This window comes from Tachyglossus aculeatus, chromosome X1 (genome assembly GCF_015852505.1).
Source record: "Tachyglossus aculeatus isolate mTacAcu1 chromosome X1, mTacAcu1.pri, whole genome shotgun sequence".
Lineage (NCBI taxonomy): Eukaryota > Metazoa > Chordata > Mammalia > Monotremata > Tachyglossidae > Tachyglossus > Tachyglossus aculeatus.
In genome coordinates this window covers 59,955,100-59,969,957 of record NC_052101.1, presented here as the reverse complement: position 1 = coordinate 59,969,957, position 14,858 = coordinate 59,955,100, and the positions used below count along the sequence as shown (strand labels likewise).

Here is a 14,858-nt window from a genome sequence, read left to right as displayed (position 1 = left end):
TTTATAAAAAATGACGCAGTTATTGATCAGTCCCTCAAGGAGCTCACAAACTAATGAGTAACTTACTTCATCGAACTTCAGAAATTGGGGATACCAATGCAAGATGCTAAAACAACCAAAGATGTGGTTTCTTCATTAGCTGAAGAAGATTCTGTTGGATAAAAGAGTTCATAGATCTTTAGAGGTGTTTAGAAAGAGTTAGCCTGCTATGAGGTGTTTTAAGAAGGCTGCTGTTCAATCTAAGTTGGGCAGATCCTCCATTAGAGTTGAAAAACTTCTACAGTTTGATCATTCACCTGTGACTGAGAGAAAAACCTAGATTCCTTCCACTGTTTCCATAGCCAAGGCAGGGACTTGCTCCCTATCTCTGTTTTATGTCCAAGACTGAACTCCTTGTCTTTCCTCCCAAACTCTGCCCTCTCCCTGACTTTCCCATCTCTGTTGACGGCACTACCATCCTTCCCGTCTCACAAGCCCGCAACCTTGGTGTCATCCTCGACTCCGCTCTCTCATTCACCCCTCACATCTAAGCTGTCACCAAAACCTGCCGGTCTCAGCTCCGCAACATTGCCAAGATCCGCCCTTTCCTCTCCATCCAAACTGCTACCCTGCTCATTCAAGCTCTCATCCTATCCCATCTGGTCTACTGCTTCAGCCTTCTCTCTGATCTCCCATCCTCGTGTCTCTCCCCACTTCAATCCATGCTTCATGCTGCTGCCCGGATTGTCTTTGTCCAGAAACGCTCTGGGCATGTTACTCCCCTCCTCAAAAATCTCCAGTGGCTACCAATCAATCTGCGTATCAGGCAGAAACTCCTCACCCTGGGCTTCAAGGCTCTCCATCACCTCGCCCCCTCCTACCTCACCTCCCTTCTCTCCTTCTACAGCCCACCCCGCACCCTCCGCTCCTCTGCCGCTAATCTCCTCACCGTGCCTCGTTCTCACCCGTCCCGCCATCGACCCCCGGCCCACGTCATCCCCCAGGCCTGGAATGCCCTCCCTCTGCCCATCCACCAAGCTACTTCTCTTCCTCCCTTCAAGGCCCTACTGAGAGCTCACCTCCTCCAGGAAGCCTTCCCAGACTGAACCCCTTCCTTCCTCTCCCCCTCGTCCGCCTCTCTATACCCCCCATCTTACCTCCTTCCCTTCTCCACAGCACCTGTATATATGTCTATATGTTTGTACATATTTATTACTCTATTTATTTTACTTGTACATATCTATTCTATTTATTTTATTTTGTTAGTATGTTTGGTTTTGTTCTCTGTCTCCCCCTTCTAGACTGTGAGCCCACTGTTGGGTAGGGACTGTCTCTATATGTTGCCAACTTGTTCTTCCCAAGCGCTTAGTACAGTGCTCTGCACACAGTAAGTGCTCAATAAATATGATTGATTGATTGATTTTATCTACAAGAGCAGATACTAGTGGCAGATTTTCCAGGAGGACCTGATTGAGATTGTCAAATATAATAGTAATAATAATAATAATAACAATAATGATGGCATTTGTTAAGCACTTACTAAGTGCAAAGCACTGTTCTAAGCTCTGGGGAGGATACAAGGTGATCAGGTTATCCCATGTGGGGCTCACAATTTCAATCCCCAGTTTACAGATGAGGTAACTGAGGCACAGAGAAGTTAAGTGACTTGCCCAAAGTCACACGGCTGACAAGTGGCGGAGCTAGGATTTGAACACATGACCTCTGACTCCAAAGCCCGTGCTCTTTCCACGGAGCCACGCTGCTTCTGGGGGTATATGGGGCATATGCATATAGGGGCACAGAGGCAGTTTTTCAGGGAAAAGATTAAAAAAAGACTTTCTATTAATAATACAAGGTACTAAGATGTGTACATTTTTTTTAAATTGCAGTTTGCAACCTACAAACTATCTGAGCATATTGCAGCAAAGATAACTGCTAGGGTGCAACATGACAGGATTCGCTGTATGAGGATGGAGATTATTATGTATATGAGAGAAGACTTAAAAAAAAGACCTAAGGGGCAGCACAGTATGCTTAGTGGAAAACAGCAAATCTGCATCATCCATTTGAGTGAAAGAACTTATCAATCAATAGTATCCATTGAGCATTTAGTGTATGCGCAGCACTATATTAGGTGCTTGGGAGAGTGCAAGAGAGCCAATAGACATGATCCCTGCCACGAGAAATCAAAGCGTAAGTAGTAGTAGTAGTAGTAGTAGTAGTAGTAGTAGTAGTAGTAGTAGTAGTAGTAGCTGCTGTAGGTAGTTAGAATTGAAATGAAAATGCACCAGTACTCTATTTAGAAGCTTGACACTCCAAGCCATCAAACTGATTGATTCTATGACCTTGTTTCAGTGTGAAGAGGGTGCAGATGGTTGTATTGGGAATGATTGATCATTAAATGCACACTTGTCGATAGGTTCAAAAAAATCTATTACTGTCCATGTTTCTCAGAAAGGAGAAAGCCTCACAAGGAGCACTTCAGATCCACTTTGTCTTTGTGTTCACTTCCTTCTGGGACACTGGGACACTGACAGTGTCTCTAAAGCTTTTTCCCACCTGTCTAGTCTTCATTCTAGAAAAGGAGTAATTACACTAATCAAAGCAGAGGAGAGCTAACAGATGAAAAAACCTGCCTCTCTGAACATGAGTGTCCCTTGGGTATCTGGAAGATGGGTGATTTGGGCTCTGAGTGAAGTTTCTCAACTAAGCACTAAATTTTGAGCTAATTAGATACCAATTCATTCTGAAAGCATCAGAACTTACTGGGTCAAGGAAGGTTTTAGGAGCCAGGATTCCTGGGTCTGCTTACTGGCTCTGCTTCCACACCATCTGTAATATGGAGATAATATTACCTTCCTCACTTACAGAGGTATGGAGAGGTACAGAGGTATGCAGATTTGCTGTTTTCCACTAAGCGTACTATGCTGCCCCTTAGGTCTTTTTTTTTTTTAAGTCTTCTCTCATATACATAATAATCACCATCCTCATACAGAGAATCCTGTAATGTTCACCCTAGCAGTTATCTTTGCTGCAATATGCTCAGATAGTTTGTAGGTTACAAACTGAAATTTAAAAAAAATGTACACATCTTAGTACCTTGTATTATTAATAGAAAGTCTTTTTTTATTCTTTTCCCTTTACTTTAACAAAGTCTGCTTGGGAAATGATGTGTGAACTTCAAGTGAAAGTAATTTAAAAGAGATTTATTAAGGATCAAGAATGGATATGAAGGATATCTCCTTTTTCTTTCTCCTGTTGTTGCCAGTTCTGAGTCTGTGTATATTTAACAGCCTGGGAGAGGCTGAACATCAGACCAGTGATCTGTCAACCCCAGCATCTGTCTCCAATAGTGATGACAGGGTGCTTGGAGAAAACTTGTGATTGTTACCCTCTTGAACATCCACCTTAATGGTTAGTGATGTCCCATCAGTCATCTCTTCATTTTTTTCTTCTTATTCCCTAACTTTCCCTCTAGAATCTGGGGGCAGGGGGAGTGTCAGAGGAAGTGGAACGAAAGGTGACAACCAGGGTTAGCTGAGACCAAGCATGCTTATCCTCTGCAAAAGACTGGGGCAGTGTCGCCAAATAACCATGAAGATCATTCCTGTCCACATTCTACTCCTGCATTTTGGATCATGTATGCAGTTAATCAAGGAAAACTTCCTAGAGGAAGTTGACCTTAATCAGCAAAAAAAAATTGAGGGAATAATAATAATAATAATAATGGCATTTGTTAAGTGCTTACTATGTGCCGAGCACTGTTCTAAGTGTTGGGGTAGATACAAGGTAATCAGGTTGTCCCACATGGGGCTCACAGTCTTCATCCCCATTTGACAGATGAGGGAACTGAGGCACAGAGAAGTCAAGTGACTTGTGCAAAGTCACACAGCTGATAATTGGCAGAGTCGGGATTAGAACCCATGACCTCTGACTCCCAAGCCCGGGCTCTTTCCCCTAAGCCACACTGCTTCTCTGTGAGAAGCATGAGAAGGGATGCATTCTGGCAAATGAGCAAGCTGGTTGTTCCATGTGACTGGAGAGGGAGGACTGAGAGTGAGAAGACTACAAGAAGGCAAGCTTGGCTAGAATGGTAGTTGTAGGTTTAGGTAGAAAAGCCAGATATGATAGGGCCAGTTGGTGGGAAGCACAGAAGACCATGGGCTCAGGAGCATGAATTTGCTCTGGCGGATGATGGGTAGCCACTGGATTTCTGCGAGTAGTGGAATGATAATAATACTAATAATGATGGCATTTATTAAGCGCTTACTATGTGCCAAGCACTGTTCTAAGCATTGGGGAGGTTACAAGGTGATCAGGTAGTCCCACGGGGGGCTCACAGTCTTAATCCCCATTTTACAGATGAGGTAAGTGAGGCACAGAGAAGTGAAGTGACTTGCCCAAAGTCACACAGCTGACAAGTGGTGGAGCTGGGATTTGAACCCATGACCTCCGACTCCAAAGCCTGTGCTCTTTCCACTGAGCCACGCTACTTCTCTAATGATCTGATCGAATAGTATGGAAGATGAATTGCATCGTAGTAGTAGGGAAATACTTTAGGATGAAAGACTAGCGAGTAGGAAGTTAAGTTGTCCAGGCACATTTTTTATGGTATTTGTTAAGAGCTTACTATGTCAGGCACGGAACTAAGCACTGGGGTAGATACAAAGTGTTCAGGTTGGACGCAGTCCATTTCCCACAATGGGGTTCACAGCTTTAATCCCCATTTTACAGATGAGGGAATTGAGGCACAGAGAAATGAAGTGACTTGCCCAAGGTCACACAGCAGACAAGGGGTGGATCCGGGATTAGAACCCAGGTCCTTCTGACTCCCAGGCTTGTGCTCTATCCATTTGGCCATGCTGCTTGCTCATCCCTGGTGAGGTAAATGTCACTGGAGACATACTCCTCACCATTGGCTTTAAAGCACTCCATCACTTTGCCCCCTCTACCTCACCTCACTTGTCTCCTACTATAACCCACTTAGCTCCTCTAATGCTAACCTTCTCACTGTGCCTCAATCTCAGCTGTCTCGCCGCTGACCTCTGGCCCACATCCTGCCTCTGGTCTGGAACTACCTCCCTCCTCAAATCTGACAGACAATTATTCCCTCCCCGCCCCCATAAAGCCTTATTGAAAGCACATCTTCTCCAAGAGGCCTTCTCAGATTAAGCCCTACTTTTCCTCATCTCTCATTCCCTTCTGCATCTCCCTGACTTGCTCCCTTTGCTCTTCCCCTACCCCAGCCCCACAGCACTTATGTATATATCTGTAATTTTATTATGTGTATTGATGTCTGTCTCCCACCCCAGCCTATGAGTTCATTGTGAGTGGGGATTATCACTGTTTATTGTTGAATTGTACTTTCCCAAGTGCTTAGTACAGTGCTCTGTACACAGTAAGCATTTAATAAATAAGATTGAATGAATGAATGAATTCAGGAGATTATGGAAGTGGCTGTTGTTTGATTAAAGCAGTGGAAGTGGTTTAAGTGAAACAAAATCAGAAGCATATAGGTTCAGTTTCCTAAAAATCACTCATGGGTTCAAACTTAGAGGATCCAGGTGCCTGCTAGAAATGGAGCCAGTCTAGAAAGTGTCCCAGGGACAGAAAGACTAGAATGCAGGTTTGAGATCAAACCCAGAACAGAGTAGAAGACTCACATTTCATTGGCAGGCTCTTCTCCTCAAATTCCCCAGGTATCTCTGCTCCCTGACCCCCTTAACAGGTCCACCCTACTCCAGCACATAATAGTTTGTATCTGCTCTCTGTGACATCATTATCTGCCAATTTTATTATTGCCATAGCATGTTAATCGTTAACTACCCCCTGTGATGCCATCGCCTATTTATATCATAGCTACTGTTTTATCGCTTCTGCATCTCAATTGTTAACCTCCCGCTGTACTGTCACTCGCCCTGCTGACCTCACCATGAACTTTCAATTCCCTTGCTCCCAACTGCCATTCCCATTCCTCACCTTCCCCTTCCCCTCTTCCACCCAGCTTTTTCCCTCCCTCTCCCCCACCAAGACCTCTCCCCCTCACCCCCTACCAACGATCCCTCTGTACCAGCGCCAATCCTCCACTCCTCCCTCCCAGCTCCCTCCCACCCCTCCTCCCCGCCCCCACCCCATCCCAGTTCTCCTTTCCCATCGCCACCCCTCTTCCCACTCTCTCCACCTAGGCCCCCGCCAACTCATCCCAATCCAAACCCTCCCCACCCCTCGTACCCTTCCCCCTCCCTCTCCTCCCTCGGCAGCTACTGCCAAGTGTGGCCTCTGGAACCCCCGCTCCGTTTTAAGTAAGATCCCTTTCATCCTGGACATATTCCTTTCCAGCGCTCTACTCCTCCTCGCCCTAACTGAAACATGGTTGTCTCCAGATGACACGGTCTCTTCTGCTGCTCTCTCGAGTGGAGGCCTCTTCTTCTCCCATTCCCCCAGACTCACTGGAAAAGGAGGAGGTGTCGGTTTCCCTCTCACCCCCCAGTGTCGCTTTCGCACTATCCCTCCTCCCCCTTCCCTTTCCTTCCCTTCCTTTGAAGCCCACATTATTCGCCTCTACCACCCACTCCAGATTCTTGTAGCTGTCATCTACCGCCCCCCCACCCCCGGCCCCACCTCCAACTTCTTTAACAATTTTGACCCCTTCCTCACCTTCCGTCTCTCCTTTTCCATGCCCACTCTGATCCTCGGAGACTTCAACATCCACATGGATATCCCTGATGACTCCTCTGCCGCCCACCTTCTATCTCTCCTTGACGCTGCCAACCTCTTGCTCCACCCTACCTCACCCACTCATCAACTTGGTCATACCCTCGACCTCATCATCTCCTACCGCTGCACTGTGTCCTCCCTCACCAACTCTGAAATCCCTCTCTCTGATCATAATCTTCTCACCTGCCTCCTCACTCACACTCCTTTCCCCTGTAAATCCATATTACTCCCTCACAGAGAGCTCCGCTCTCTTGACCCCATCTATCTTTCTGAGCGCCTCACACCCCACCTCACCTCCATCTCCTCTCTACCCAATCTTGATGATCAGATTACTGCTCTCAACTCTACCCTTTCTACTCAGCTAGACTCACTCACTCCCCTTTCCCTTTGCCGCTCTCATACCCCTAACCCACAGCCCTGGATCACTGCCACTGTCCGCCTCCTTCGCTCTTATGCTTGAGCTGCCGAACGCTGCTGGCGAAAGTCTAAACACCATGCCAACCTCGTTCACTTCAGGTTTATCCTTTCCTGCCTTAACTCAGCCCTCTCCTCTGCCAGACAAAAATATTTCTTCTCCCTTATTGACACCCATGCCTACCATCCCCGTCAGCTCTTCCGTACATTCAACTCCCTTCTCAGGCCCCCGGTTCCTCCCCCTCCTCCTTCCCTCACCCACAACGATCTGGCCTCCTACTTCATTAATAAAATTAAATCCATCAGGTCCGACCTCCCCATAGTCACTCCCCCCACTTTCCAACCCCCCGGCTCTCAACACTCTCTGCTACTCTCCCATCCTTTCCAGCAGTATTCTCAGAGGAGCTCTCCTCCCTCCTCTCAAGTGCTACTCCAGCCACCTGTGCTTCTGACCCCATTCCCTCTCATCTCATGAAATCACTCGCTCCGTCCCTTCTCCCCTCCTTAACTTCCATCTTCAACCGTTCACTCTCCACTGGTTCCTTCCCCACTGCCTTCAAACATGCCCATGTCTCTCCCGTCCTAAAAAAACCCTCTCTTGACCCCACCTCACCTTCTAGTTATCGCCCCATCTCCCTCCTACCATTCCTTTCCAAACTCCTTGAACGAGTTGTCTACACGCGCTGCCTCGAATTCCTCAACACCGACTCTCTCCTCAACCCCCTCCAGTCTGACTTCCATCCCCTACATTCCACGGAAACTGCCCTCTCAGAGGTCACCAATGACCTCCTGCTTGCCAAATCCAACGGCTCCTACTCTATCCTAATCTTCCTCGACCTCTCAGCTGCCTTCGACACTGTGGACCACCCCCTTCTCCTCAACACACTATCCAAACTTGGCTTCACAGACTCCGTCCTCTCCTGGTTCTCCTCTTATCTCTCCAGTCGTTCATTCTCAGTCTCTTTTGCAGGCTCCTCCTCCCCCTCCCATCCCCTTACTGTGGGGGTTCCCCAAGGTTCAGTTCTTGGTCCCCTTCTGTTCTCGATCTACACTCACTCCCTTGGTGACCTCATTCGCTCCCACGGCTTCAACTATCATCTCTACGCTGATGACACCCAAATGTACATCTCTGCCCCTGCTCTCTCCCCCTCCCTCCAGGCTCGCATCTCCTCCTGCCTTCAGGACATTTGCATCTGGATGTCTGCCTGCCACCTAAAACTCAACATGTCCAAGACTGAACTCCTTGTCTTCCCTCCCAAGCCCTGCCCTTTCCCTGACTTTCCCATCACTGTTGACGGCACTACCATCCTTCCCGTCTCACAAGCCCACAACCATGGTGTCATCCTCAACTCCACTCTCATTCACCCCTCACATCCAAGCCATCACCAAAACCTGCCGGTCTCAGCTCCACAACATTGCCAAGATCCGCCCTTTCCTCTCCATCCAAACTGCTACCCTGCTCGTTCAAGCTCTCATCCTATCCCGTCTGGACTACTGCATCAGCCTCCTCTCTGATCTCCCATCATCGTGTCTCTCCCCACTTCAATACATACTTGATGCCGCTGCCCGGATTATCTTTGTCTAGAAACGCTCTGGGCATGTTACTCCCCTCCTCAAAAATCTCCAGTGGCTACCAATCAATCTACACATCAGGCAGAAACTCCTCACCCTGGGCTTCAAGGCTCTCCATCACCTCGCCCCCTCCTACCTCACCTCCCTTCTCTCCTTCTACAGCCCAGCCTGCACCCTCCGCTCCTCTGCCACTAATCTCCTCACCGTGCCTCGTTCTCGCCTGTCCCGCCGTTGACCCCCGGCCCACGTCATCCCCCTGGCCTGGAATGCCCTCCCTCTGCCCATCCGCCAAGCTAGCTCTCTTCCTCCCTTCAAGGCCCTACTGAGAGCTCACCTCCTCCAGGAGGCCTTCCCAGCCTGAGCCCCCTCCCTCCTCTCCCCCCATGCCCCCTCTCCATCCCCCCGTCTTACCTCCTTCCCTTCCCCACAGCACCTGTATATATGTATACATGTTTGTACATATTTATTACTCTATTCATTTATTTTACTTGTACATATCTATTCTATTTATTTTATTTTGTTAATATGTTTGGTTTTGTTCTCTGTTTCCTCCTTCTAGACTGTGAGCCCACTGTTGGGTAGGGACTGTCTCTATATGTTGCCAACTTGTACTTCCCAAGTGCTTAGTACAGTGCTCTGCACACAGTAAGCGCTCAATAAATACGATTGATTGATTGATTCCTTTGTTGGGGCAGTTCCCCTCCTCAGGATTTTCTGTTTTGGAAATTCGATGTACCATCTGCATCTCTCAGATCTTCTCCAAATCTCCCTGCACCAGATGGGCTGGAGGTGTCTTATATAGATGATGGAGTCTCGAGTCTAACCTCAATTTTGTTGGCTTTTTTTTCCCTGATATCCCCAGCTAGCATGGCAGACTGTCAGTCTACTTTAGTGTAACCCCTCCCACTGAGATCAATTGGAGTAAAGAGCCTTGGGGGTTTCTGCTGAGGAGCAGACTCCCATTCTCCCCAAGAGCATGCTAATCCTGGCTAGGCTTCCTAAGAAAACCAGTGAGCAACTATAGTCTTGCAAAGGTCATCAGATATTGGCTGGGGTTGGGGGGAGAACAGCGACACTGAGGTAGTGTACTTAGCCAGAAATCCAAAATGCCTGCCCAGACCTGCAAAGAGGTCCCAGAACCCGTAGCACGTGCTGTCTAGTCTGGACCTGGATTTCCTTCCTCCCCTTTGACTCCAACATAAGAAAGATAATAATAATAATAGCATTTGTTAAATGCTTACTATGTGCCAAGCACTGTTCTAAACACTGGGGTAGATACAAGGTAAACAGATTGTCCCATGTGGGGCTCACATTCTTAATCCCCATTTTGCAGATGAGGTAACTGAAGCACAGAGAAGTGAAGCGGCTTGTCTAAAGTCATACAGCAGACGAGTGGTGGAATTGGGATTAGAACCCACAACCTCTGACTCCCAAGCCCATGCTCTTTCCACTAAGACACGCTGGGGTCTATGAGGACCTCTCCCTCTGGATTGATTTCCATCTCCTGCTCATTTGTAATCACTTGGTTGTTTAATCTCCATGCTGAGTTGGCTCCAACTGTGTTTGGTTAAGATCAATGTCATGATAAGGCCTGAAACATGTTTTCCAGAGTCAGACAAGTACTTGGAATTAATTGGGCAACCCTGCAGCCAGGTTTAGAAGAGTTAGTAGGGAAAGCTCTTGAAGGGTGAGCCCAACCCACAGTCAACTGGAGAGGGTAGAGGAGGGGAAAAGAAAGGTAACATTTCTTTGTTGCAGGAATTTTGGGAAAGGGGGGGGGTTGTTTAGCATTTCCTTACAGAGTTGGAGTCTCACAGAGCCAATCTTCACAATCATTCTCCTACATAATTATATGTTTGATGACTCCTGAAATGTTTGTGTACTCCTTGGGCTATTCTTTGTCTCCTACTGCAACCAAGACCTCAACCTGGCTTTCTCAGTGGCATAATAGACAACTACTATTACTACTACTATGACTACTACCAATAATAGTTGCAGTATTAAATACCATAATGCTAATTTACATTGCCCTTGCTTTCCAAAATGCTTTCACATGTTCGGTTACTTCATTCATCCTGTGAACATCCTTGTGAGGAAGGGAGGGACAGGGATTCTTATCAAATTTAAGAGAGGAGGGATAGGTGAAGAAAGATTCAGGGCAGGCTCAAATTCCCAACAAGTCAGTGGTAATGGCTGGACTAGAATTCAATTCTCCTGACACCAGAACCTACACTTTACCCATGGAGTCACGCTGCTTATGCTATCTGCAATGATGAGAAAAGCGAGAACAGATCAAGAGAAGCAGTGTGACCTAATGGAAAGAGCCCAGGTCTGGGAGTCAGAGGACCTGGATTCTAATCCCGGGTCTGCTGTTTGCACAGAGAAGTTAAATGACTTGCCCAAGGTCACACAGCAGACAAGTGGTGGAGCTGGGATTAGAGCCCAGATCCCCTGACTTCAGGCCCCCACTCTTTCCATTAGGCTAATTGCTTCCCTTGTATTATTTCTCTTCATTCTCTTCTCTCCCATCTCTCTATACCTTCCTCTGAGGCACAAAGAGATTGTCAGTGGCACTGATCATCTCTCATCAGCATCTATCGTGTACCTTCTGTGTACAGATATATAGAGCAGCAGTGTACTAGTTCCTTGGGAGCACACACTGAACATAGAAGACACTTATTCCTAGTCTAGGGGGCAGTTGGAAGTCTAGCTGAGCAGATTTGTGCCCTTCTGTTGCCTGGTCTTTGGCACCTGACCCAAGCCCAAGCAGAGCAATTCTTGGCAGATTAAACCCAGGAGCCTCTAAGTAGAAATATGGTTCAGTAATATTCATTCAGCACTCTGCGTTTGCCTCCATTTACAGAAATGGCCAGTAAGACTGTTATCTTGGCTGTTTTGTTTTTTCTTCTGGATTCCTCCTCAGAGAGGCAGTCTCTGTGGCAATCAGCAAAGCCCCCATTCAACTGCTGTGTTCTTCTCTTCTAAACTACAGAACAGCACGGATTGCCCTCGGATCTTGCCGACGTCACTGGCTCCTGTACCTACGGGTGGCTCTCAGAGCATTCTGGTCTCCCTGGCCAGTGCAGATTTTTCCCAGGTAACTGAAGCTGCACATAATAATAACAGTACTGATAATAATTGTATCTGTTAAGCTCTTACTATAATAATAATTAATAATTATGGTATTTGTTAAGTGCTTACTATGTGCCAAACACTGTTCTTAGCACTGAGATAGATACAAGGTAATAGGGTTGTCCCACATGGGGCTCACAGTCTTAATCCCCATTTTTCAGATGAGGTAACTGAGGCACAGAGAAGTGAAGCAGCTTGTCTAAAGTCACACAGCAGACAAGTGGCAGAGCTGGGATTAGAACCCACATCCTCTGACTCCCAAGCCCAGGCTCTTTCCACTAAGCCATGTACTATATGTCAAGCACTGTGCTAAGCACTGGGGTAATAATAATAATAATAATAATGGCATTTGTTAAGCACTTACTATGTGCCAAGCACTGTTCTAAGTGCTGGGGAGGTTACAAAGTGATCAGGTTGTCCCACGGGGAGCTCACAGTCTTAATCCCCATTTTATAGTTGAGGTAACTGAGGCACAGAGAAGTTAAGTGACTTGCCCAAAGTCACACAGCTAACAATTGGTGGGGCCAGAATTTGAACCCATGACCTCTGACTCCAAAGCCCGTGCTCTTTCCACTGAGCCACGCTGCTTCTAGATACAAGTTTATCAGGTCAGACACAGTCCCTGTACTCCTGGGGCTCACGATCTAAGTAGGAATTGAGAACAGGTATTCAATCCCCATTTTACAGAAGAGGAAGCTGAAGCTCATAGAAGTTAAGTGACTGGGGCAAAGTCACCCAGCAGGCAAGTGGTGGAGCCAGGATTAGAACTCAGATCCTTTGAATCCCAGGTCTGTGCTCTTCCCACTAGGCCACACTATTTCCCTAAGAGTACATGTGGAAGCAAATGAGAGGAAGCCCAAACATAAGCTAATGGTTGTTGCCATAGCTGCGTTATGATTTGTTCACAATCAATCAGTCAATCTATGGTATTTATTGAGCACTTACTATGTGCAGAGCACTTTACTAAGCTTGGGGAGTACACTACAACAGAGTTGGTAGGCACAATCCCTGCCCTCAAGAAGCTTAGTCTGGAGGAGGAGCTTACAGTCTGGAGGGATGGACAACCCAACCCTTTCTTACTGTCAGGCTATGTGGCTGCATGCATCCCTAAATCAGTGAATGGTATTTATTAAGCATTCACCATATACAGGGCACTGAACTAAGCGCTTGGGTGAGTATAATACAACAGAGTTGGTAGACAACTTCCTTGTCCACAAAGAACTACAGTCTAGAGTCAATACATACAGTCTAGTCAATACACGCAAGAGTGAGTGCTCATGTGAATTTGGAAATGGGTGGGTCTCAGAGGAAAACAACAAAATGGTTACCAGGATGGAAAGTAGGTCCTGTGAACTGGGGCTACAGGGGGGTGGCTGAATCACTATTTTCAAGGGTAGTACATATAAGGTTTTTGTGGGAGGTTTCCAACCAGTTCTTCTCCATGTCCTCAGAAAAATAAACAAGAGGAAATGGGCATAAATTAATGTAAGAAAGATTTTACTTGGACATAAAGAAGAACTTCTAGATTGTCACAGTGAAAAAATGCTGCAATAGAGAGGTCAAGTGAAAAGAAAAACCCACTGAAATAACCACTAGAAGGGAGGTTGTGGAGTCTCTATCCCCGAAGAGCTTTCAGAAAATGATGGACAGCCATCCATTCTGTCAGCCTGAATGTTAGCTTTTGGAGGGCAGAGGTCATGTCTATGAACTCTGTTTACTCTCCCAAATGCTTATCTCGGTGCCCTACACAGAACAAGATTTCTAAATATAAATCAGTTGATAGCAAAATCAAGCCTGACTTGAGTTGTGCTCTGCTTCCCGATTTCACACCAGATTTGCCATAAAACAAAATTCCTGACACAGTTACATTCTGTGACTCTGTAATGGAAAGATTTTCACTCCTTGTCTCTGCCCATTTGACGATTCTTCAGGTGTAAGACTGAATATTTGTGGTCAGCGGAACATGACTCCTTGCCCACCCCACCCCACCCTGGGGGCATTTAGGCCCAGAGACGATTGTCACCAGGAAAATTTGATTTGTTTGAAAACATTTCTCAGTGACATGTTTTCCTTTGCACCACGTCACATCTTCCACATGCTGAGCAGAAGGCCTGACAAGAACTGGGAAAGCTCCTGGCAGCAGGACAAGATGCTTGGGGAAATTAAAAATCACACTTTTCAGAGAGCTTCTCCCAGGTTTCTTCCAGAAATGTTCAGGTACTTGTGATGGACAGACAGAGACCACTTCTGAGATAGTCCCTAAGGACATGGCAGATGATCTTGCATAAGAGATATTGACAGGTGCCCAAGATTTTCCAAGGCTTTTGTCAATCAAAATGTCAGACTTGTGATCATTTTCCCCTTCCCCTAGCTCTTTTCAGGGTAAACCATCTGTCTCCAGATTGTCCTCAATCAATCAATCATATTTATTGAGAACTTACTGTGTGTAGAGGACTGTACTAAGCACTTGGGAGAGTACAGAGTTGGTAGGCACATTCCCTGCCCTCAAGGACCTTAGAGTCTAGAGGGGGTGACAAACATTAAAATAAATTACAGATATGTACATAACTGCTCTGGTGCTGGTGGTGGGGTGAATAAAGGCTGCAAATCCAAGTGCAAGGATGACTCAAAAGGGAGAGGAAGTGTGGGGGAAATGAGGGCTTAGTTGGGGAAGGCTTCTTAGAGGAGCTGTGATTTTAATAAGGTTTTGAAGGTGAAAAGAGTGATGGGCTGTTGGATATAAAAGGGAAGGGAGTTCAGGCCCAGAGGCAGGACATGGGCAAGATAGATGAGCTTGAGGTAAAGCAAGTAGGTTGGCATTAGGGGAGTGAAGGGAACATGCTGGCTGCAGAAGGCAATCAGTGAGATAAGAGAAGGGGGCAAGGTGGTTGAGTGCTTTAAAGCCATAACTTGTCATAACTCGGTGCCTGTGATGTGCCCACTGTAAGAGCTAAATGTAATTATTTTTTGCTTATTATTGGTAATTTTTAATTGTTACATTACTACATACTCAATAGGATTCAGGGTTTTAATTTTTTTTACCC

General features: G+C 46.5%; 1 protein-coding gene across 1 annotated transcript in view; it reads left to right on the top strand.

Moving 5' to 3' along the window:
• PLXND1 (plexin D1) overlaps window positions 1-14,858 on the top strand; it is a 162,663-nt gene that overhangs the window by 73,650 nt on the left and 74,155 nt on the right. The window contains 1 exon segment of the mRNA XM_038772458.1: window positions 11,675-11,779. Within this exon segment, the coding sequence (XP_038628386.1) occupies window positions 11,675-11,779 (105 nt within the window).